At 43.7% G+C, this 25,796-nt stretch overlaps 1 protein-coding gene across 1 annotated transcript; it reads right to left on the bottom strand.

Annotated features, from left to right (window-relative positions):
* Positions 1–1,242: 1,242 nt before the first annotated feature.
* Positions 1,243–12,905, bottom strand: elfn1a (extracellular leucine-rich repeat and fibronectin type III domain containing 1a). The gene is made up of 3 exons (XM_041206931.1): positions 12,851–12,905; positions 3,788–3,867; positions 1,243–3,648 (listed from the first exon to the last, which is right to left on the bottom strand). The coding sequence occupies exons 1-3, from the start codon at positions 12,903–12,905 to the stop codon at positions 1,243–1,245; spliced, it is 2,541 nt and encodes an 846-aa protein (XP_041062865.1).
* Positions 12,906–25,796: the final 12,891 nt, after the last annotated feature.

Raw genomic sequence — 25,796 nt, 5'->3', positions numbered from 1 at the left:
TGATTTTATCTAATCAAAGTGTTCTTTATCCATGGTGTGTTTAAAAGTTTAAACAAATGAGTCACTAGCACATGAATAATAAATGTGCTGAATTTTTTTGAACCACATGGTTGGTTGGTTTGCTTCAGTGAAAGGTTTGCCTGAGAGAGAAGGGAAAAAGGAAATGGTTGTAGATCTTGACAGATTTAAGGTCACTGATGATGATGTGATTGAGGAGGTAGCCATATATGTGTATGCAGAAATCAAAGTGCTGGGTGAGGGTGAGGGAGTTGAGAACAAGATTGACCACCTCTATGATGTGCCCTAAGATTAAGTAGCCTGAAGAAATCATTGCCAAGAATAAGACATGAAGAATTATCCTCGGGGGATAATTATCCATCTCCCCAATAAGAGCCGTTCTTCAAAGTACTTCATTTGGACATCCTGTGGTCATAAAAGGCAATACAGAAATACAAGTATTTGTTTCCTTGTTTTCATTCTCTTTATTTCTTTTCTTCTTTCTCTCTTACTTCCTCTGTTTCTTTGTTTTTGTCTCTTTCAATCTTTCTCCCTCTCTTTTCCTCTTCTCTCTTTCCTTCTTTTGCTCCATTGGCAGTAAAGGCTTTACTCTCTCTGAGAGAACCTGTGACTTGTACCAATGATACTGAAAGAGAGTGCGACAGAAGAAACCATTCAGTCCATTTCTTTCACCAGTCCAGTTTTATCCATTTCTGGGGCCAGTTATTCAGACATTCACTGGAAACCAAACAGACTGTTCTGTAAAATCTGCAATTAAAACCTGATACAAACAGGCGAAAAAATCCAGAAACATCATTGCAAATATAGAAATTTATCTGTACAGAACTGCAAGGGGGATGGGGGAGATTTACTGGTAAATATTACTGTACAATGCAAGGTGTGAGCGGTGTGTGAGCAACAATTACACGGCACAGTCCAGTCACGGTGTACATTGTACAACGAACAATGCCCCATGTACACTACAGTGAGTCACAGTCACAGGACAGAGTCATGCGATAAATAATATCCAATATTCCAAGGCATAGGATTTTCCTTTTATTATATATATATATAATATATATATATTATATATATATAGAGAAATCCTTTACACTGGTTTTAAAGTTCAGCTTAAAGAATTCTTGGTGCATTCAATTCTTCTTTAAAGAAGTTAATATAATTAGGTAAAAACATATTTTTTAAGGTTCCTTTTTTTGGTCCAATTTAGTCTTGATGAATGAGGAATCAAGATTTGTGCTGGCTGGAAACTCCTTTCCAGTAATCCAGAATATCATGCAAGTCCTCATCTGTTGCAAACTGTACTTTCTTCCTCAGTGCGTAGCCTGCAGCAAGGTATTCATCCTTCCTGTGCCATTTCTCATGCGGTTTGTATCGCTCCCAGACCCCCTTTGAGGGTTTGCTGGAGTATTCTGGGCTGGAGGCATAGCTGACGCTGTGGTACTGGGGGGAGAACTGAGAGTAGGCCAGATTCCTCCTAGATCGAGATCGTGGGAGGGCTTCAAGGACACATGGGCTTGGACTCCTCACCTGCTTTCGCTCTCCATGGTGCAAGCCAGCGTAGAGGTGTGAATGGTCACTGTAGGGTTGTATTTGTGCAGTTTCTGATCTTACAATTCGACACGGGGTCCCAGTCAGGATGGCACTGCGTGTCGGAGATGTCCTTTCTATATATTTTGCCTCAGATTTGTACCTAGGACCGGCATAGATCTCAGAGCGCACCGACCTAGGGCTACGCATGGAACAGTTGGATGAGATACTGGGACATTTGGGTGCTGCATCCATACTACTGTGTCTCTTCAGTGGGTGGTAGCTTTCCCGATAAATAGGGGACAGGAACCCAGATTTCCCTTGAGACTGTTCAGCAACCAGAAAGTCCTGGGGCTCCACTGATGCCATGGCCCTAGCACTGGGACCTCGGAAAGAGCTGGTCTCTGTCTGCAGAGCATCAATGCAGTTATTGATTATCAGATTCACTTGATCCACTTCTTTTGCTATGGTCGATATCTCAGCAGCAGAGTCCTGGCTCTCACCGAACATACTCTCAAGGATGTCTCTGTGATACGGATGTTCCCCTGTCCTCACATCCATATAATTCCCTCGACTGAGTTTTGGACTTTCAATCACCTCCTGGAGATTGTACTCTTCCAGGTCCCCTGCTGATGGCAGGAAAGGCATCCTGGATGACATAATGTCAGAGGGCGGGACAGGCTTCTGGGCCATTTGGGTGATGGTGATGGTTTCCAGCTCTGGGGCATATTTCAGCTCAATGATAGTCTTCTTGGCGTTTCCTGATTTCTTGTTCTTTACCTGTTCCTCTTTTTTTTTGTGTAGGCAATAATAGATTACACCCAAGATGATGACTATTCCAAAGAGGCAACCCAGAATGGTCATGATGTAATGAGTGGTATTGGAAGCGGCTGGCAATGGTTTTGTTATGGTTTTAGCCCTTGTGGAGAATGTTACACAAGTTTGATTGTATCTCAGCGAATTATGAATGGAAGTCACACAATATGTATAGTTAGTGTGAGGAATTAACTCTTCAATTTTAATTTCCTCTGTTTCAGTGGCAAGGTTCTTTATATCTGTGTACATGCTGTTATTATATTGTACCAAGATGTTTTCTTTCCTAATAGGGGATGGAATATGGACCATCAGGGTTGCTGTCGTATAGGTGATCTCTTTTAACTTTATTACTGGTGTGTCATCAACCTTCATGAAGGGAGTCTGAAAGGATATCAATGGTGTTGATTCTTCACCTGATGGACAATCTTCAGCTTCACAGGGACTTTCTGGGATGGTTGTAGTTGAGGGTTTCTGTGTGAAGATGAACCTGGGATCAATAGAATAAAGATCTTCATTACACATGGAGGCAAGCACACTCAATGCATCCTTGGTACTGGCGTGGCCTTGGTTCAGCAAAAGATACCCAGCAAAATCTGAAGGAGATGTACATTGAGTCCGATCATAGCTCCTGGTGGTGTTGTTGAACTGCACCAGCCATTTCAGGAAGCCCAGCAAATTGCAGGAGCAGTAAAATGGGTTGCCATAGAGTTCACAAGTCGTGAGTTTGCCAAGACCAAGGAAGGTGGAACTTTCCAATGTTTGCAATCGATTCATGGACAGGTCGATGTTCATTACATTGGGACATTCCCAAAAGGAATTGGGACTCACCACCTCAATTAGGTTGGCTTGGAGATAGAGATATTCCAACCTGCCCAGCCCCCGCAGGATTCCTTCAGTGATGTTCCGAAGCTTATTGAATCCCAATTGCAAAACACGCAGGTTGTACTGTGCAGAAAAGGCTCCATCCTCGATGTAGGAAATCTGATTCTTGGTCAAATTGAGTTCTGTCAGGTTACCGAACCTGTTCAGTGAGGAATACTGGACACTTTTGATCTTGTTCTCATTCAGCCGGAGGTCCACGATGGTGCTGTTGATGTGCTGAGGAATGGATTCGTATGGAGGTTGGTTTTGGCTGCAAATTGCCAGCCACACAAATCCTTTCTCTCCCTCAATGAGCCAGCAGTCACCATATACTCCAGCAGCATTAAACAAGGAGGCTAGAGAGACCCAGAGAGTGAGACTGTGCAGAGCCATCCCCTTGTGCTCTCGGGGTTTGTGAGCAAAGAGCTGTCAATTGCACCCACCTCTACAACAAGTGATGCTGAATTGTTCCGTGGGCCTTAAATCAAAACTGTCCTTGAAACTCTAGCTGTTAAATTAAGGTGTCATTATTTTCTTGTCCATATAATTCATGATACTTCCCTACTCCGGATTTCTTTCTGTTAGCTTCTCTTTTGATTCCTTTGTAGTTGCAGAACATTTCTTTAGATAATTTCATCTGCTTTTCTGGAAAATAAAAACAGAGAAAAATGCAGTGAAGATTATCTGAAATCATTTTTAATCAGGTTGCTTTCCTACTTTAAATTTCAAGCAAACCAGTCCTAACTGCCTTTCAGCTGCTCCTGTTCTGCATCAGCAGGCTAGTGTTTCCCATTTTATTTTACCACCATGTTCACTCGCTGCCTCCTTAATTTTTCCAATGCTTATCCACCTGACTTTTGAGATAAAATATTAGTCCGAGTGAGAGTTTTTGATAGAGTAAATAAGGAGAAGCTGTTTCCTATGGCACGAGGGTCAGAAACAAAGGAAGTTAAAGGATTCTATAAGTTTAAAAGAAAAGGCCTATAAAGTTTCCAGAAACCTGAGGATTGGGAGGATTTTAGAATACAGCAAAGGAGGGCCAAGAAATTGATAAAGAAAAGGAGAATAGAATATGAATGTAAACTAGCAAAAAAAACATATTGGACGGTAAAAGCTTCTATAGGATTTGTAAAAAGGAAACATTTGGCTAAGACAAATGTGGGTCCATTACAGAGTTAGGATAATTTGTAATGGGGAAGAGAGAAATGGCAGAGAAGCTAAATGATTACTTTGTATCTGCCTTCAATAAGGAAGATACAATAAATTGCCCAGAAATAGAGTTCCAAGGAGTTGAAGGAAATTAATCTTAGTAAGAAGGTTGTGTTGGAGAAATTAATGGGACTTCAGATTGATAATCCCCTGGAATTAATATTCTACATCCCAGAGTGTTGAAAGAGGTAGCTATGCATGGATTGGTGATCATCTTCCAAAATTCTATAGATTCTGGAATGGTTCCTGCAGATTGGAAGTAAATGTCACCACAATTTAAGAAGGGAGGGAGAGAGAAAACAGGGAACAACAGACCTGTTAGCCTTATTTCAGTAGTAGGGAAAATGCTAGGATCTGTTATAAAGGATGTGATAAATGGACACTTGGATAATAATGATCTGATTGGGCATAGTCAACATGGGTTTATGAATGGGAAATCATGTTTGACGAACCTGTTGGAGTTTTTTGAAGACATTACTAACAGAATTGATAAAGGGGAGTCAGTGGATGTAGTATACTTGAATTTTCAGAATGCTTTTGATAAAGTCCCCCATAGGAGGTTGGTTAGCAAAATTAAAGCATGTGAAATAGGAGATAAGATACTGGCATGGATTAAGGATTGGCTAACAGGCAGAAAGCAGAGAATTGGAGTAAACGGGTCATTCTCGTATTGGCAGGCTGTGACAAGTGGGTACCACAAGGGCCAGTATTTGGGACCCCAGCTGTTCACAATATATATCAATGATTTGGATGTGGGGACTAAATGTAATATTTCCAAGTTCGCGGATGACACAAAGCTAGGTGGGAATGTGTGGTGTGAGAAAGATGCAAAGTAGCTTCAAGAGGATTTGGACAGACTTTGTGAGTGAGCAAGAACATGACAGATGGAATATAATGTGCAAAGATGTGAGGTCGTTCACTTTGATAGGAGGAACAGATATGCAGAGTATTTCTTAAATGGTAAGAGATTAAAAAGTGTAGATGTACAAAGGGACCTGGGTGTCTTCGTCAATACTGAAGGCTAACATGCAGGTGCAGCGAGCAATTCAGAAGGCTAATGGTATGTTAGCCTTTATTGCAAGAGGATTTGAGTACAGGAGTAGAAGTTCTGCTTCAATTGTATAGAACCTTGGTTAGACCACACCTGGAGTAGTGTGCAGTTTTGGTCCCCTTACCTTTGGAAGGGTATTATTGCCATAGAGGGAGCGCAATGACGGTTCACCAGACCTACATCTACCCTGTCTATCTCTTTTAAGTATCTTATAGGTTTCTAAGAGATCACCTCTCATTCTTTGAAACTCTAGAAGAACACAGGCCCAATTTCCCCAATTTCTCTTCATAGGGCAGTCCCGCCATCCCAGGAGATGTTTCCCCTGGTTGTGGAGTCTAGAACTAGGGATTTCAGAATAAAGGAGAAACCATTTAGGACTGAGCCAAGGTGAATTTTTAAAAATCATCTTTGGAATTCTCTAAACCAGAAGGCTGCAGAAACTCAGTCATTGAGTATGTTTAAAGCAGAAATTGGCATTTAGAAATCTATCAATAAGGTAAAGGGATATGGGGATAGTGTGGGAAAAAGGCATTGAAATAGATGATCAGCCATGATCGTATTGAATGGCAGAGCAGGCTTGACGGGCTGAATGGCCTACTCTTGTTTCTGTTTCTAACAAGAGGGCATAGATTTAAGGTCAAAACAAAAAAATAAAAATACCTGGAAAAACTCAGTAGGTCTGGCAGCATCGGCAGAGATGAGTACAGTTGACGTTTTGAATCCTCATGACCCTTCAACAGAACTAAGTAAAAATAGGAGAGGGGTGAAATATAAGCTGGTTTAAGGGGTGGGGGGAGAGAGAAGGTGGGGTGGTTGTTGGGACAAGCAAGCAGTGATAGGAGGAGATAACCAAAATATGTCACAGATAAAAGAACAAAGAGGTGTTGAAGGCGGTGATATTATCTAAAAGAATGTGCTAATTAAGAATGGATAGCAGGACAAGCAAGGTACAGAGCTCTAGTGGGGGTGGGGTGAAATAAGACTAAAAGGGCATAAAAGGTATAGATAAATGATCGGTGGAATACATTAAAAATAATGGAAATAAGTGGGAAAAGAAAAATCTATATAAATTATTGGAAAAAACAAAAAGGAGGGGGAAGAAACGGAAAGGGGTGGGGATGGAGGAGGGAGTTTAAGATCTAAAATTGTTGAACTCAATATTCAGTCCGGAAGGCTATAAAGTGCCTAGTCGGAAGATGAGGTGCTGTTCCTCCAGTTTGCGTTGAGCTTCACTGGAACAATGCAGCAAGCCAATAAAAAACTCCCTCCTCCATCCCCACCCCCTTTCCGTTTCCTCCCCCTCCTTTTTGTTTTTTCCAATAATTTATATAGATTTTTCTTTTCCCACCTATTTCCATTATTTTTAATGTATTCCACCGATCATTTATCTATGCCTTTTATGCCCTTTTAGTCTTATTTCACCCCACCCCCACTAGAGCTATCTGTACCTTGCTTGTCCTGCTATCCATTCTTAATTAGCACATTCTTTTAGATAATATCACCACCTTCAACACCTCTTTGTTCTTTTGTCTGTGACATCTTTTGGTTATCTCCTCCTATCACTGCTTGCTTATCCCAACAACCACCCCCCCTTCTCTCTCCCCCCCACCTTAAACCAGCTTATATTTCACCCGTCCCCTATTTTTACTTAGTTCTGTTGAAGGGTCATGAGGACTCGAAACGTCAACTGTACTCTTCTCTGCCGATGCTGCCAAACCTGCTGAGTTTTTCCAGGTATTTTTATTTTTTGTTTTGGATTTCCAGAATCCCCAGTTTTTTGTTTTTATCTATAGATTTAAGGTAATTGACAAAAAAGCCAGAGGAAACAGATGAAGTATCTTTTTTTTTTACGCAGTGAGTTGTTGTGTTCCGGAATGTGGTGCCTGAAAGGCTGGTGGAATCGGATTCAACAATAACTTTCATAAGGAAACTGAATGGCTATTTAAAAAGAAAAAAAATTGCAGGGCAACGAAGAAAGAGAAAAACAGAGTGGGACTAATTGGCTAGTTCTCTCAAATAGCCGGAGATTCGGTGAACCAAATGGCCTTCTGTGCTGTATCATTCTATGAGTCTAATGTAACATTAACCTCTCTGCCTTTCTCAGATGCTCATATGCACTTGCAGTGAGTTCTACCATTCCTTTGAGAGGGTCAAATCTATTTGGGATCAGTTTTAAAGTCTAGGCCGAGTAAGAGTGATGATGGCTCCTTTCTCTGATGGGGGACTGTAACTGTTAAACCTTGTATGTTATTGTTCTTCACAAAGTGTGAAATTGCTCCCATTATTTATCTGTCATAAAATGTCCAGCCATGTGTTCTTCATCGCTGAGTCACCTTTGATAGATTCATACCATATACATGTATCAGTGAAGGCTGTAGGTAGACAGGTCAGAGAATCATAGGACAGATTTTTCACTAAGCGGATGCGCACCTGACCTGCTCGAACGTAAAATAGCACGTGATGACATCGGGTGAGCATCCCGACGTCATTGCACACATGCGCAATATTTCGGTCGGCGGGCGTGAGAGGTCATTGGAGCTGCAACTGCCATCAATTATGAGGCCAATTAAGGCCATTAAAAAGGCAACTAAGTTGTATTTTACGTTGCCTGTGCGATTTCACGCTCATCATATGGGCAAAATGGGCAGGTGGGCAGCCGACAATTTGCTAAACCTCTTCCAAAGGTAGGATAAAAAGGGTCAGCAGCAGTGACAGTGTGAGTTGAGAGAAGTTTTGGAGATGTTTGCTTCTGGTTGCTTATTGGTACTTGGCAGCTTCACCCCTATTCGGGATTTAATTCTTCGCATTTCCAGGCTTTGTTGCAGGACTTGTTGGTGTCTCCAAGGCCCCTGGAGGATTTGGACCATGTGGACTCTTCCAGGTATCAGACAGCTTTCCGTTACCCTGATAATGGGGATTGTTGTCTCTGTTGGTGGCACCTCCTCTGAGGAGGAAGAGGGGGGCAGAAGGGAGAGGAGGCCAGGTGTCCCGATCCAGCTTCCAGGGGAGGGACCTGTGGGAGGAGAGGTGCAGGCACAAGGGGCTCAGGGCCAGCAGGAAGTCCAAGGTGGAAGGGGCCACAGAAGATGCCACTTTCCTGCTGCCAGGGTTTACAGGCAGCGATGCAGCTTCCTCAATATGTCTGAAGTGCAATGCCGAAGGAGGCTCCGCCTCTCAAGGGAAACTGTGACCTCCATCTGTCAGAGGATCGGCCCTGAGATCATCTCCAACAGTGTGAGCGGACACCCCATGCCAGTAGCTCTGATGGTCACATTGGCCCTCAACTTCTATGCCTCTGGCTCTTTCCAGGGGTCAGTGGGGGATCTTTCTGGAGCCTCCCAATCAGCTGTCCACAGTTGCGTAAAGCTTGTGACAGAAGCTCTGCTCAGGCAGGTACTGACCTGTATTCTTTACCGTAAGGACAAGGCCAGCCAGTCTGAGCAAGCCAGAGGCTTTGCAGCGATTGCTGAGTTCTCCCGCGTCCAGGGTGCCAACAACTGCACACATGTGGCCATCAAGGCATCAGCAGGTCAGCCAAGTGCCTTCGTCATCAAGAAGGGATTCCATTCCATGAACGTGCAGATAGTGTGTTACCATAGGATGCAGATTCTGCAAGTTTGTACAAGGTACCCTGGCAGCTCCCATGTCGCTAACATTCTGAGACACTCCCAGGTGCCGAGGCTGTTCAGTGCTCCAGCCCGAATGGATGGATGGATGGCTGCTGGATGCCAAGGGCTATCCATTGAAAAGGTGGCTTATGACGTCTCTGTGCCACCCAAGAACAGAGGCAAAGCAGCGTTACAATACGAGTCATGCTTCCACAAGGGCGGTGATAGAGAGGACCATAGGTCTTCTCAAGATGCGCTTCTGATGCCTGGACCATTCAGGGGGTGCGCTACAATACCCCCAGAGCGGGCGTCACTGATACTGGTTGCACGCTGTGCTCTCCACAATCTGACACTGGCACAAACCCACTGGAGGAAGAGGATCTTGATGCAGCTGCACAGGCCACAGATGATGAACCCTGAGTCAGAAGAGGAGCCCGGTGAGGTGAATGCTCAGGGCATGGAGGCAGAGCCTGCTAACCTCCAGGGAGGCAGGGATATCAGGGATGCTTTGATCCAACGCTCCTTCAGCTAGGCTACCAAAGATCTGCATCCACCTCATGCCAGGGCTACTGTCTCCATCCCGGATATCTGAAATGACCCTTTCATTTGCACCCAAAGTCCATTCAATGTCTGTGCAATGAAGTACTGAACCACTCACATCCAGCATTACATACTGGCGTACCCTGCACCAGAAAGAAAAAAGGTGAAGCCATCAGAACTAAAGCAAATTTAATGTTATTGTCACATTGAAAGCATAATGGCATTACCATTACTGGTGTTGATGTCCACACCAGCAGACATATAAACAAAACATAAATGAACAGAAAATCACCAGCGAACTGTCCCTCTTGTGCTCATGGTGCCTTTAACTTACTTCTGAGTGCTCCATCTTGATGCCCCCTCTCCTCACTGGCACCGGCATTGGAGACAGCCCATTGACTCTGTTGTCTTGTTGGCCTGTCATCCTCTGGCCAGTGGAGACTGTGCTGGCCCCACCTGGGAGGGAGCAGCCAGTGCCACGGCTAGCATCTCCCTAGTCATCGCAGCCTCATCAGGTGCCATGGTCATTGGTGGAGGAGCTGCTGCATTCATCCAAGAATGCCCTAAGAGGAACCCTCAGAGACGACGACGAGCTCATGCAACAAGGTGAGGTCACTCTGGACCTCCCTGCTCATAATTGATGGACGGGCACCAAGCTGGTATAATGGATGCCTCATCCATCTCCCACACTGGCACTGACCACCTGAGGCCATTGCTTGTGTGAGAGCTTTGCAGGTCCAAGTGCAACCCCAGGAACCCCTGATTCTGTCCCTGGAGTTGCCTTTCCATGAGAGTCGCCACTCTCTCAATGGAGGGGGAAGTGTGCTCAGCCATGAGGGTCAACGCAGTGCTCATGCTCTGCATGGACTCCTCCACAACAGAGGCCATGGCACACAGACCCTCATGGATCTCCGCCAGATTCTCCCTCTCATCCTGCTGGACATCCACCATCTGCCACATACTAGACGACTCATCATCTGCCTTTGACTGAGCATTGTCCTGGACCCCAGCAGTCCTCTGACTGCCGGCACCTTGAGCACTCTCTGCCTTTGCCTGCACCTCAAGCGAGTGATATGCGCTCTCATCAATGTGCACCGACATTCTACCACTGACCTAATGCCCACCAAGGTGCTGGTAATCTGTGCTGATGCCTGGTTCAGAGAGGGGGTGTGACGCAGGTGCAAATGAAGCCCAGTGGTCCTCTGGCATCAGGGCTGGGCCTTCGGGGTCAAGAGAGCGAGTACGAATCTAAAAGGGAGAACAAGGACATGTGATTAGTTAAAGTCATCACATTGTCACTGTGCATGCCAGGCACCCTGGTGAGACAATGGAGATCTACATCATGTGCCATTGTCTTTCAATGATCAACGGGGATTCCAGGTTTGAAGCTCCCATCAATGAAGAGACTACAGTAGAATGGTTGCACAATCCAAAACTCTCACCTCTGTGCACTGCTCTCTTATCCTAGCACTGGCATCAGGTGTGTTCAGTGGCGTGAGCAGGCAATATGGCAAGAAGGCCAAAAATAGGTTTCACGACATTGTGAAATAAGTTTGCAATTGCCCACTCTGTTTCCCACCATAGAACGTTAGGAACCTCAATTGTAATATATCAGCATATCATTATAAGGCCAGCTCGCTGGACTCCGCCACCACAGCCCCCCCCACTCCATTGGATCGTCCACCCACTTCAGTGGGAAAACACACTGATGTGTCTCACAACAGCACATAAGTGACATGCACTTGGTGGGCTGCACTTTGCTTGGGACTTCAACTTGCTTCAGTCAGCACTCGCAGTCAACAGCACCAGGCTTCACAGACAGCACTACATCACTTTTAGGGAGGCTCACGGATAGGCCTCTACCTACCAGATCAGCCATATGTGGGTGGCTTTTCAACGGCTGCAGGGCAAGGTCTTGCTTGGGGAAGGGAGAGAAGTAGCCTCAAACCAAGGAAGAGGCTGCAGAGCTATGGCTGTACTGGGGAAGGAAGGTATCCCAGGGTATCCCTTCTCCCTATAACCCTGTACATTCTTCCTTTTTAGATAATAAGTACAGATATGTACATGAGAGAAAAAGGATTAGAATGATATGTCAATAAGGTTAGATTAAGTAATGTGGGCACATGTGGGAGCACATGTTGATCTGTGCAAGTGGCCTCAAAATGGTGAGGGCTGAGGAGGCAGTCTCCAGAGGAGAAGAGACCAGATGGACGTGAGGATATGTGTATGAGAATGGGTGGTGATGTCGCTTGAGCTGGAGGTGAGTGAGATGCCAGTGAATGTATGATGGGCTTGAGTGTGTGAGTCTAGAGTAATGAACTGGTTGCCTTACCCTGGCTGCACGGATGAGATCATTCATCCTCTATCTGCATTGGATGGCCAACCTCTTCTGTGCGGCATTGGCACTGACCACTGCTGCCACCGCCTGTCATGCTGGATTGGTGATGCTGCTGCCCATCCTGCTGCCAAAGCCGGGGTAGAGAATATCACGCTGGGCATCCACGGCATTCAAAGGACATTCCAATGACGTGTCATTAAACCTGGGGGCTGCAGTTTTTTGCCTTTCCTGAACATCTTCCCTGCTGGAAACACTGAGATGTGTGCACATGGCTGGACTTCAAATATGGCATCCAGTGCGATGAAGCAGTGAGGTGGTGGCGTGGCGGACAAATGAGAGTGTGCCCACCATGGAAACAGTGTGTTTCTCGGGAATGCATAAGTAATGCGGCGGCGTGAAAACCCGCCATCGTCGTTGGAAGGTTAGATGTCGTTTTACCCACCTGCTACCGCACTTAGTGGAAATCTGGGACGATTCTGCCCTCCGTCTCTCTTTCTCTCTCCTTTAAATTACTCCTTAAAACCTGCGCTTTGATCAAGCTTTTGATCACCTGTCCTAATGTCTGCTTATGTGGCTTGGTGTCAATTTTCTTTTGGTCTGAATACGCTCCTCTGAAGCACGCTCTTGTGAAGCATTTTGTGATTTTTTATTACCTTAAATGTTTTCTATAAATATAGGTTGCTGTTGTTGAAGTCTATCTCATTCTACTTTTCCTTTACCCTGCATTCATATGTCAGTGCGCATGACTTCACTCTTTCCTGGCCTTGCAGGGCCTCATAACAAAGCAACTCTTTCCCTTCCTTAGTTTCCCCTGCCTCAGGCTACCCACATTATTTTAAAACTCTATCTTGGTGTGATTTAATTACTACCTCCCTGATTTACCATGACTATAATCTCTTACACCTGTCAACCCCTCGCACGCTGTGGCCTGGCTCATCGCTATAGTCATTGTTTTATTAGTAATGATGTGGGAGTGTAGTGGGTCCAAAACTCAGGGTCATCAATATCAGATCGTTATGAATAAACCTAATAAATAATTCGGGAAAAATTTCTATACCCACTGAGTTATCAGAATGTGGAACTCACTGCCATATGGGGAGTAGTTGAGGTAAATAGCATAGGTGTGTTTAAGGAACCTAGGTCACAGAATCACAGAATTGTTACAGCATAGGAGGCCATTCAGCCCATTGTGTTTGAACTGGCTCTCTGAATGAGCAATTCCCCTGGTGCTATTCCACTGACTTCTCCCCATAACCTTGTATATTCTTCCTTTTTAGATAATAAATACAGATATGTATATGAGAGAGAAAGGATTAGAATGATATGCCAATAGGGTTAGATTAAGTGGCGTGGGCATATGTTCAGATGGAGCATGAACACCAGGAAAGACTAGTTGATCCTAATAGTTTATTTCTGTGTGTATATTATGTAATTCCATGCACTAACTAATGGCACACAGCAATACAAGGGAATAAAACTTCCCTTTAACCATACTGCTCACTGTAATGCCTGGCAATAGATTGCGTGTGCACCAAAACTACTTAAATAATACATTTACAAGCCTTCAGCAAGGATGTGAATGTGGAAAATACTGCAGTGAATGTTCAGAATGGGCAAGTCATAATAGTTCTGTTGGGTATCTTCATTGACATGAGCTAAAAATCGCTTCCCTAGCCATCTCCGAACCTGACCTCTCAATTTTCACCTCGCATGAAGAGATCGGAAGAGAATTATTGGTATTGTACCGTAAATCAAAAACTTGACTGTCCAGTTAATATGTCCATCAGGAATCTATTATACACCAAACTTAACTCCCTGCCTGCTGGCCCACAATATCATATGAATGTGATGTTTTACCTGAGAGATGTTTTACATCTCTCCTGATTGTTATTTGCAATGAAGTCAGTAGAAGTATTGTTCAAAGGCAACAACAATAACTTGCATTTACAAAGTTCCTTTAACATAATAAAATATCCCAAGGCACTTCACAGGAATATTATCAAACAACATTGGACACCAGCCAAATAAAGAGATATTAGGACAAAAGCTTAGTCAAACAGGTAGGTTTAAGGAATGCCTTAAAGAAGAAAAGAGAGGCAGAGAGGTTTAGGGAGGTAATTCCAGAGTTTAAGCTCTAGGCAGCTGAACGCATGCACAACTTTGGGGAGTGATTAAAATGGGCAAGAGACTATAATGGGAGCAGAGATTTCAGAGGTTTGTAAGACCGGAGGAGTTGACAATAAGGAAGGACAAGGCCTTGGAGGGTTTTAAACACAAGGTTGAGAATTCTAACTTTGAGACATTCCTGGACCTGTAGCCAATGTAGGTTAACAAGCACATGGTGATGGATGAATGGGACTTGATGTGAGTTATGATATGGACAGCAGAATTTTTGGGTGAGCTTAAGTTAATGGAGGCTGGCCTGGAGAATGTCGAAATAGTCAGTCTAGAGGTAACAAAGGAATGGATGAGTGTTTCAGCAGCAGATGAGCTGAGGCAGAGCTGGAGCTGGTGATATTATGTATGTGGAAATAGGCAGTCTTGGAAAATTTGTCCCATGTTGTCTTCACTAGGATGCAACTGAACTCAGGTTGCTTGTTATTTAAAGAAACTGAATTATAGAATGTTTATTGTTTTGATCTGCCCTTTAAAATTTATATAAATAATTAAATTAGCTTGACACCCCTCTCAGAAACATTCCAAAGTGCTTCAAATAGAATGAATCACATCATACCTTGACCACAACAGGTTCAGCATTTCATCAAACAAAGGCACCACCTTCAACAGTGCAGTGCTTCCTCAGTTATGTGCTGAACTGTAAGCATGCATCATATGCTTAGCTCTTGGAGAGGGATTCAGAGTTTTAATTTTCCCAACAGGAGAGGGAGGAATTAGTTCAGTAGCTCTGGGTTAAGGAGGAAGAGGGAAAATTCAGTTAGGGATCCTGCTGCTGATCGACACACCATTGGATAGTGCAGACCATAGACAAAATGTGCGGGCAGGATGCTCCATCATTACCAGATAGTCTACTGCCATTCACGATGTTCACACACAAAGAATAGCTACTTGATTAAGGTACTAGACGTTTGCTTACACTGCATGCAACTTCTCATAAGTCAGAGAAAAGAAAACAATGGGCTGGATTTTACGGGAAACGGATTATCAACACCCCTGAACTAAAAGTTGGTCGGCACCTTGCCAATGCGAAATCCAGCTGCCCCGCAGCGATAATATGTTGGGGGCGGCATTAATTGGATCAAAGTGGGACTTCCACCCCTCAGGGACAAGAAGTCCCACCCTAGAGAACTGATGGGCATTCTGATTGGCTGGCAGCTCTGTAGTCCCAGCAGTGCAGTTCGTGACTCCTCAGATACTGAAGCAGTCCATGTCCAAATGCAGCAAAACCTAGACAATATCCAGGCTTGGGCTGACAAGTGGCAACTAACATTCACCCCATACAAGTGCCAGGCAATGGCCACCTACAACAAGAGAGAATCTGACCATCGCCCCTTGACATTCAATGGTATCGCCATTGCTGAATCCCCCACTATCAACATCTTGGGGGTTACCGTTGACCAAAAACTTAATTGAACTAGCCATATAAATACTGTGGCTACAAAAGCAGGTCAGAGGCTGGGAATTCTGCAGTGAGTAACTCACCTCCTGACTCTCCAAAGCCTATCCACCACCCTCCAGGCACAAGTCAGGAATGTGCTGGAATACTCCACTTGCTTGGATGAGTGCAGCACCACCAACACTCAAGAAGCTTGACATCCTCCAGAACAAAGCAGCCTGCTTAATTGACACCACATCCACAAACATTCACCCTCCACCACTGACGCACTGAGGCAGCAGCATGTACCATCTTCAAGACACACTGCAGGAACTCACAAGGCTCCTTAGACAGCACATTCCAAACCCATGACCGCTACCAACCTGAAGGACAAGGGCGTCAGACACATGGGAATACCACCATCTGAAAGTTTCCCTCCAAGACACTTACCAGCCTGACTTGGAAATATATCACCACTCCTTCACTATTGCTGGGTCAAAATCCTGGAACTCCTTAACAGCACTGTGGGTGTACCTATGCCACACAGACTTCAGCAGTTCAAGTAGACAGCTCATCACCACCTTCTCAAGGGTAATTAGGGATGGGCAAAGATGTTGGCCTAGCCACCAATGTCCACATCCTATTAAAGAATAAAAAAATGTGCCAGAAGAGGATAATGGCCACTGCTGGGACTTCAAGCAGTCCCGAGGAAGTAGTGAAGCTGTCTCCTGAATTTCAAATAAGTCTGAGTATTTGGATGGATATGGCTGAGACCCCAGCAAGGTGGGGGTCTGTGATTAGGGAGGCAAGGGGGTGGGGGAAAACCATCTTATGGATGGGTGCCCCTAATGGGCACAGGGGACCTCCCAAAGGTGGTATCCCCTTTCCTGCCTGCCAGCAGTAAAAGTTGAGTGGCTGTTCCCTGTTGCCTCCACCTTCCCCCACAGACCGAAAAATTGTGGCGGAGGCAGAATGAGTCCTTAAGTGGCAGTTAATTGTCCACTTAAGGGTCTCAGTAGGCCTAATGGTGGGCAGGCTGCCTGACACCTTATCTGTACCAAGTCAGGAATGGGCAGGAAGGAGGTGGGCTGGCAACCCGCTTTATTTTACATGCCCCCTATCTACAAATATGCCGGCAGGGGACCATAAGATTGACCCCAATTTGTGTGGCGAGTGCAATGGATTTGTAAAATGCTGAGAGAATATGATTATTGCTAATTTTTAGCTATAAATACAGCCACGACCTTGGTTTAATTTGCAATCACTGGAGCATCCATCCCTCATAGCTGTCACTTCGCTATGTGTGAATGGAGATGGTAATGAGATGTAACTCTGAATCAAAGTCAAAATTGTAAGGTTGGTATAGGTCCTTGGAGCTGCACAGCTGTCCCCCATGAGAATCTACTTATACAAGTGTCATTTGTGTCTGAGAAGCAGGCTTCTGTTACCGGCTGCCAGTCTATGAATCTGCAGGGATATGTCCTGTCACATTTTAAATTTTTTATATTGTGAAAAATTTAAATGAAGAAGTAATGCTCCAGTACAGGCCATTCTCTGAAATTGAAAAGATGAGATAACTCAAAAAGTTTGCATTAGTGTGCGGCTTGTGAGAAAAAAGTAAGAATTTGCATTTGTATCCATGTCCTTAGGACTTCCCAGAGCTCTTTACAGATAATTGGGTACTTTTGCAATGCAGTCACTGCTGTAAAGTATGAAACGCGGCAGCCAATTTGCATACAGCAAAATCCCACAAATAACAATGAGGTAAATGACCAGATAATCTGTTTTAGTGGTGCATATTGGTCAGTACTCTGGGGAAACCTCACCTGCTGTTCTTTAGTTAGTGCCATAGGATCTTTTATATGCACATGAGAGGATACCAGGGCTAAAGATAGCATCTCTGAAGAATCTCAGGGCATAAATCCACTGGAACTATCAACTGGAATATATACTGAAATATCTAGAGCGGGGCTTGAACCCAAAATCTTCTGAGAGATGAGAATGCCACCCACTGAGTCAAGGCAGACACTAGATAAAGGAAGAGAAAGAAGTCTAACTATCTTGAATTCGTTGAATATGATGAATTGGAGTAGGAGATGGAACAATGTGCCTTGGCTGCTATAGAATAAGGATTATAAGGTGAAATAAAATGTAGCATTTTGGAGCTTAGTTGGAAGAAAACAGGATGCTGATAGTCACGATGACCATATTAACATGAAGAGACGTTAAAGGTCCAAGGAAAGAAGAGGGGTCAGTCATCAGAAGACAAACATTATCATGCAACCTGTTCAAATCATGAGGGATTTTGACAGAGTACAAAAGGCAAAATTGTTTTCACTGGCAGGAGGGTCAGTAATCAGAGGGCAGAGATTTAGAATGATTGTTAAGAGAAACAGATGGGGAATGAGAAGAAACTATTTTATGCAGTGTGTTATTATGATCTGGGATACACTGCCAGAAAGGTTGGTAGATGCAGTTTCAATAATAAATTTCAAAAAGGAATTGAATAAATACTAGAAGGGGGAAAAAATTTCAGGGCTATGCGGAAAGAACAAAGGGTGGGGCTAAATGGATAGCTCTTTCTAAGGGTTAGCACTGGCATGCTGGGCCAAATGGCCTCCTTTTCTATATGTCTTTATGAATGAGTTTTTTTCAAAAATGCATCTATATGATAAATGTCCTAGAATTGAGACGTTGTGGAGCAATTATCATATCCAGGAATCCTGGGATCGGCCCTGTAAGGAGGATTTTCTGATAACATTTCAAGATTTCAAAAATAATCATTAGCTGGTTTTTTAATAGTAAAACAACCAGTATTATTTATGTCTAAGAATGTAGGGAACACCTTACAAGTTAGATGGTCTTGGCAAATGTTCATTCAAGAGTATTAAATTATGATTTCATAAAAAAGAAAGTGTTTTCACAAGAGTACAGGCAGCTTTAATGGAATCTATTAAAACTAGATGCATGCAAGGACATGACCAGAATGTCCATTCCTGATGACTGAAACACTGCATATGATTGATGCAATGTCTATGCTGGTGCAGGCTCTATGGCGGAGCATATAAACTCAAATACAGTTCAATGAGCTGTGTGTGTATATTTAATCATCCACAAATGCATATTCATGAGAATCTCAAATTGCAGACTGTAAAATATGCACAAAATAAGCACTTGCAGGCGGCAACTGATTACTAGTTGTGTCAGTATATGACTGTTATATAATAGTTAGGTTAATTAACTATTTGCCCAGATTTAGGAGAATTGCTTATTTTATTGTGTTATTCACACTACCCTCTAAGGTCCTGACTTGGGTATTTTCATGCAGCTTGCGTATATGAATATGTACGTGTATGAGTATGCATGTGTGGGCAAGGGATGCTTTCTACATTTGCATCTAGGCATCTCATCTCATATTTATGTGCATTAATTCACATTGTCCTCTGTCTACATCTAAAATGCCCTAATGCAATAGTAACCTCCTGCCATCACCACCATCAGCCCCCACCCCACTCTGCTCCCACCACGCTAACTTGCCAATAACCTTTGACAGGGTTTAAATGAGTGATGTTGTCACGGCAGCAAATGAGTGGTAATGGTCACTGGATTGTCAAATCATCGCTCGTTGCCTCTTGAATTGCTTTATCTGAAACCTAATCCAGTCTTAATGTCCTGTGAATGTAATCCCTTGAGAACTCGCGTTGAGCCCAAAAACAGCTTTACGTAAACTTGTATTCCCTGCAATGTAGATGGTTAAGAGTTTTGAGGTTTAAGGTTTGGATTGAGGTTTTTTGTCTTTGAAAGAAATTGATAGAGTAGCAAGAGGGAAACTGTTTTTGCTAGTTGGGGAGTCTAGGACAAAGGAACATCATGTTAATATCAGGGCCAGGTCATTCAGGATAGAAGCAAAGGGTGGTAAAAGTGTGGAATTCTCTCCCACTAAAAGCAGGAGATGCTAACTTAGTTAATAATTTTAAATGTGCGATTGATGGATTTCTGCCAGACAAGTGTATAAGATCGAGCCAAGGCAGGTGGATGGAGTTAATGTACAAATTGGCCATGATCTTCTTGAAAAGGCTCAAGGGCTGAATGGCCTAACCTTGATCCTATACTTAGAAGTATTGACATGTTAACATTTTTAAATTCTCAATCTGATGTTCAAATATTTCCACGGCCTTGCTGTTCCCTATTTCTGTAACCTTCCCCAGCTGTATAACCCTGCAAGATCTCTGCATTCCTCCAATTCTGACCTCTTGCATTTCCCCAATTTTCCACCATTGGCAGCCATGCCTTCAGCTGCCAAGACTCTAAGTTCTGGAATTCCTCACTTAAACATCTCTATTTCTCTACCTCTGTCTCATTCTTGAAGACACCCCTTAAAATTTACCCCTTTGACCAAACTTTTGGTCACCTCCCTAATATCTCTTCAGGTGGCTCAGTATCAAATTGGTTTTGATAATGCTCCTGTGAAGCACAATGGAACATTTTACTATATTAAAGATGCTATATAAGTACAGATCGTTATCTGTGGTAGTAATGTCTTAAACCCCAGAAAAATTACAATTGTGTTAGTCTGAGAATAGATGCAATTCTTTGACTATATTCATGTGATATTACATAGGTCTAATTTCAAGCAATTTAATTTGGCTGTGTGGGACATTACTGTGGGTGTGTGGAATGCTCATCTGATTAACATATACATTATTATAACTGTTATTCATGTGGTAAAGTTTTGAGTTTCTTGACTGTCGTTGGAACTGCACCAATGCAGGTAGGTGGAGAGCAAGCCATCGCACTCCTGAGTTGTGTCTTGCCGGTGGTAGAGAGACTTTGGGGAGTCAGGAAGTAAGCCACTCAATGCTGTCTACTCAGTCTCTATGTACTGTGCTGTTCATCACTTGTGATTGACAGAACTGTCTTCCAGAGACCTTTTAGCCTGCATTTGAGACATATGAGATTAGCTTCCAATCTCTGGTTTTGTCAGTCATGTAGACTGCATGGATGAACTGGTGCCCAAGTTGTCCATGTACCATATTGCATCTTGAAGGTCCGCAAAAGACACAAACCTAATGATCCTCTTCAAAGAAACACCATTCTGAACAAAGCATATCAATCATGCTGTGTCTTATGCTTATTTACACTCTTTCATTTGTAAATTAACCTGGCAAGAGGTTTTAGCCTGTACTTATGGATGTAATAAAATGTTATTTTCTGTTTTCAGAAGGAATTGAAGAGTGATACACTTAGATTGGAGATTAATTATTAAACCTGGGCCCACTACCTGTACATGGCAGATAATAAGATAAGTGGTGATTCATAAAGGATTCTGCTTATGGACATTGTCTAAATTTCATAAAGGACTCTTCTTATGAAGATTGTCTAAATTTGCCAAAGAGCAAATAGTAAAATCAGTTAAATATCACTTCCATAATCTGCCAGGTGTAAACAATACAAAATCTCAGAAAGAGAACAAGAGAGTTTGAATTGGCTCAGTTTGCAGTGGAAGAAATGCAATGCCAACACAAAGCCACAATACACAATCTGGTGTCAGAGGAAGGAAACAAATGCTAGAGGCAAGGGCATAAAGCAGTTCAGAGTGAGTCAGAGCAACGCCTGGTTGGGGAGGCAGAAGAGGAACAGTAAAGACAGAAAGAACTTGCATTTATATTGAGGATTTTGCATCCTCAGGATGTCCCAAAGTATTTTACAGCCAAGGAAGTAATTTTTATTTGAAGAAGTGTTCACTGTAGTTAAAATGTAGGAAATGCAGCAGCTAATTTGTGCATAGCAAGGTCCCACAAACAAAAATGTGATAATCACATTTACTTACAAGTATATATCCATAAAGCAACATCACAAAAACAGATCATCTGGTCATTATAACATTAATGTTTGCAGAATCTTGCTGTGCGCAAATTGGCTGCCACATTTCTTACATTACAATTACTGCGACTACAGTTCCAAAGAGGAATTCATTAACTATAAAGAAATTTGCGACCTCCTGAGGTCACAAAAGGTGCTGTATAAAATCTAACCTTATTTCAAATTATAAGGAAGGAAATGACATGAGCAGATTAATAAGATTTGGCTTAAATAGTCATTTGGTAGTACAGAACTTGAGAATTGCTGAAAAAAGAGACATGTCTCAGCTTTTCGTCTTGCAATCATTAGGACAGTTGCAAGAATACCAATATAAGGGGGAAAACAACAATTTATACTATATGTGAAGAGAGGGCTGATTGGTTGGCAAGTAGCGTTGCCTTGACCAATCAGCCCTCTCTTTGCATACAGTACAAAATTGTTGTTTTCCCCCTTATTGGTATTCTTGCGAGTGTCCTGATGAGTGCAAGACAAAAAGCTTGGACATGTCTCTTTTTTCAGCAATTCTCAAGATTTGGATTATCAGTAAACCTTCATGGGTGGGGGAGAGAGTTTTAGGATGGAGTGTCAAATTTTGTTCTCTAATGTTCCCATAAAGCACCTTAGGACATTGTATTACAATATAGGTGCAATATAAATGCAAGCTGTTGTTGGAAGTCTGACTATTTAGGGGTTTGGCACTTGCTGCATTTAAATGTGTGGAGTATTGTAGGTTATGATGTAGTAAGATGAGGGCCCTTAGTGGGTTGAAGGTGTAGTCCTGAAATATTATTGAAAGCTCAGAGCTGTGGTTACTGGCAGTCAGTGTTAGAAATGAAAAATATATGGAAATTGTTGCTTGAGGTACAAGATGCCATGAATTATGATGAACTATGGGAACTAATGCAGAAAGATCATTTTCTGGAAGCTGATCCAGTTGATTTAAGGCCACAGTTGCTTGACTAGCAATCCAAAATCCTAATTCAAATACATAAGTGAAGTAAGTGTTTTTTCTCCGGCCTCCCAGGCTCTGGAGATTCCAATGGCAGATGGCCCAATCCAGCTGTTGAGTGATTAGTCAATCTTGTGATCAGCTGACTCTTCATGAACTGGAGACTAAACTACCGACAAATTGGATTGGTAGCATAATGGATATGTTATGGGACTAATAATCTGGTGACCTACATTCAAATACCACTTCACTTAGGCAACTCACCACCACCTTTTCAAGGACAATTAGAGAAGGACAATAAATGTCAGTGATAACCCCATCCTGCAAATGAATAATCACAAAGGGGGTTGAGTTTTTTGGTCATTATATACACTGAGCTTTGTGCTGGCCAGAGAGACCATCCGAGACACAGTTGGTGAGAGTGGAATTGCTAGGAGCTGAGGTCATTGAAATATGGTACGGTTCTTACACTTGATCACTGAGAATGAACGACTAACAGGGGATTTGCATGTGAGAAGAGTTGGGGACTAGTAACCCAGAGGCCTGGACTATTAATATTGAAGAAAGAAGTTACATTTCTAACGAGTCTGTCACCACCTCAGAATATCTTAAAGCACTACACAGCCAATGAAGCACTTTCTGAAGTATTGTCACAGTTGTGATGTAGGAAACACAGTAGCTCATTTGCACACAGCTGGCTCCCACAAACAACAATGAAATATGTCTATTTTTTATGAATATTGTTGAGGAATACAACTGCTTTTCTGTAAATAATACTACTGGATCTTTTACATCCACAAGGGACGACAGGCAGGGTCATAGTTTAGTTTCATCCAAAGACAGCACCTCTGACAGTGCCACACTCCTCCAGTACAGCACAGTGGTGTCAGCATAAATTTTATGTTCAAGTCTTTGGAGTGGGTCTTGAACCTACTGCCTTCTAACTTAGAGGCAAGAGTCCTGAGAATGAATTACAGCAAGTACATATCATTGTGGGCGGCAAAACCAGCTGATCATTTTAAGGAATGCTTAGTCGTGATTGTAGGCATCTCAGTGTTGCTTCTCATTGATGTTGGCATGGAAGTGTCTATATTGAGCGCCTAAATCTACCATTATTATTTTCCACAACTTCCTCTAACTCCTGTGACACTCTTCACATGATAACAGTTCCAGTCTGCTGCAAAAACATCACTCTAGACAGATTCACATTTTATGTAGCCAAAGGCAGAAGCCTTATGTGCGTAAATCTTTAAAGCTTGACTTCAAATTAGAAGACCCCACTGAAGCACACACTAATGTGATCAATGACACAGGCTATACACAATATATACACTTCCTTATTTACCAGATTAGGGGAGATTAATGGATACTGCCATGCTCCTCGCTTCAACATGACAATTTTGCCAGTTTCGCAAAATTTGAGATCATTGTAATTCGTGCTGGAGTGTCACAGAGCTGAAATGACTTGAAGCAGATGGGATCTTTAAGTGAATCAATTCATTCCCGTGGAGTCATTGTCTAACTTCCCAATTTTTACATCATGCAATGGATGGAATTCTCCGTCCCCGTTGGCGTTGGGCATCATGGCGGGTGTATGGCAGGAAGGCCAAAAATTAGTTTCAACAGCAGGCTGCGTTTCCCACCGCCGGACATTGGGAATGTCATTTTAAAACATCTGGATATTATTATAAGACCTGCTCGCCGAGATCACCCCCTCCCCCCCGCCCCCCCCCACCACCCCCGCCCACCCCCCTGGATCATCTGGGCACTCACGCTGACGTGTTTCACAACAACATTTATAAGGCGTGCACCTGGCATGCTATACTTTGAGGGGAGCTCGGAGGTGAGTGCTCACTAACATTACACAGCACTCGCAAGGGTCGTCCACTTGACTTCAAGGTTGAGGTGTCGCGCATTCAGGTGAGGGCATGGGCAAGTTGCTTTTCTCTGGCTGGCTGACAGTGCGTGCTGGGGCAAGGGCTGCACTGCATCTGAGGTGAGTTGTGGGGGGCAAGGCAGCACACTGTGAGGCATATTAGCGGGGTCAAGGCAGCCTGGTCTGATGGTAGTCCGATGGTTAGGGGGGGTGGTGAGGGAAGCGGTCACACATTAGGGGAACCTTGTATAAAGTGACCATTCCTCCACAGCTGAAACATTTTAGGCGCAGCCACATCGACATGTTTGGAGTCGGGCTTCTAGCTTATCTGCTCACTCAAGCAACGCAAAGGCATGAAAGTGCCACCAATTGCTTCTGAGCTTTTCATCCCTTGGGCACAGACTGCAAACTAATGAGCATTTTAGTGGACTGCAGAACAACTGGACATCTGGGCAAGTTGTACAATCTCCTTGCAAAAGCTGGCCATAGAGCAGTTACTGGTGGAGGCGCTCACAGCCCCGTGCAATGTCATCATTCAGGTTTTGACCCATCTCCCACATGGTTCAAGCTAACAGTGCAGCCTTGCATTGTGGGATAGGGGAATGCCTGAGCTGAGAGCAAAGCATGCAGTCCAGGGAGTGAAGCTGCTGCCAATCAGTCAGGTGGAGTAGGGCAGAGATGGGTGGGGTTTTGGGCAGCCATGCAGCACTAAACTTTGGCCATCCAAGGGGCCTTCAGACTTAACCAAGAGAGATTCTTAGTGCACCCATGCTAACCCACACATCTCTCTCTTTCACCCTGCAGGAGGACTACTTCAGAAGCATGGAGCCTGGTGACCTAGCTGTATGCATCATGGCTTACAGCCAGTGTAGACAAAGGAGAAGAGAGCAACAGAGGTGCCTGGCTGGACAGAGGGAGGAGCAGCACCCTCAAGCAGGGGCTCCCATGCACACCACTGAAAAGCCACAGCGAGCCATCGCTGGTCGGCACCTTAATAGACCCAGGGTCAATAGACGGTGCTTGTCATTCCTGTAGATGATTGAGAACCAGTGTCGCCGAAGACTATGCTTGTCCAGGGAACTGATCAGTCACATCTGCTGCAGGATTTGGCAACACGGGGACATGGAGGGCATCCACTGCCATTGCCCATGAAAGTGACCACGGTGCTCAATTTTTATACCAGTGGCTCCTTTCAGGGCTCCGCAGGTGACCTCTGTGGGATAATGCAAGCCTCCATGCACAAATACATTCATGAGTTCACAGAAGCCATCTTTGCAGAGGCACACAACTTTGTGCGTTTCACCAGGATCAGGAAAGCCAGGAAGCAAGAGTGCTGGGATATGCCCAGATCTCAGGGTTCCCAGAGGTGCAGGGTGCCATTGACTGCACTCACATGGCGCTCAGATCTCTGTGGCAACAAGCGGTCAACTATGTTAACCACAAGGGCTTCCACTCGCTGAATGTTCAGCTGGTGTACGACCACCACAAATGCATCCTACAGTTCTGCATGCAGTTCCCAAGGAGTGTCCATGACTCCTACATTCTTAGTTGGTCACAGATCCCTGACATCTTCCAGGATCCAGAGAAG

The sequence above is a fragment of the Carcharodon carcharias genome, chromosome 15 (assembly GCF_017639515.1).
Source record: "Carcharodon carcharias isolate sCarCar2 chromosome 15, sCarCar2.pri, whole genome shotgun sequence".
Classification (NCBI taxonomy): domain Eukaryota; kingdom Metazoa; phylum Chordata; class Chondrichthyes; order Lamniformes; family Lamnidae; genus Carcharodon; species Carcharodon carcharias.
This window is presented reverse-complemented; position numbering and strand designations above follow the sequence as displayed.

Excerpts from the sequence above, each read along its gene's own strand:
- elfn1a (XM_041206931.1), bottom strand. The coding sequence starts at position 12,905 with ATGAGCCAGGCCACAGCGTGCGAGGGGTTGACAGGTGTAAGAGATTAT. Across the intron at positions 3,868-12,850 it reads TGTAAGAGATTATAGTCATG|AAAAGCAGATGAAATTATCT; the intron begins GTAAATCAGGGA and ends TTTATTTTCCAG. Across the intron at positions 3,649-3,787 it reads CTAACAGAAAGAAATCCGGA|CTCTTTGCTCACAAACCCCG; the intron begins GTAGGGAAGTAT and ends TGCAATTGACAG.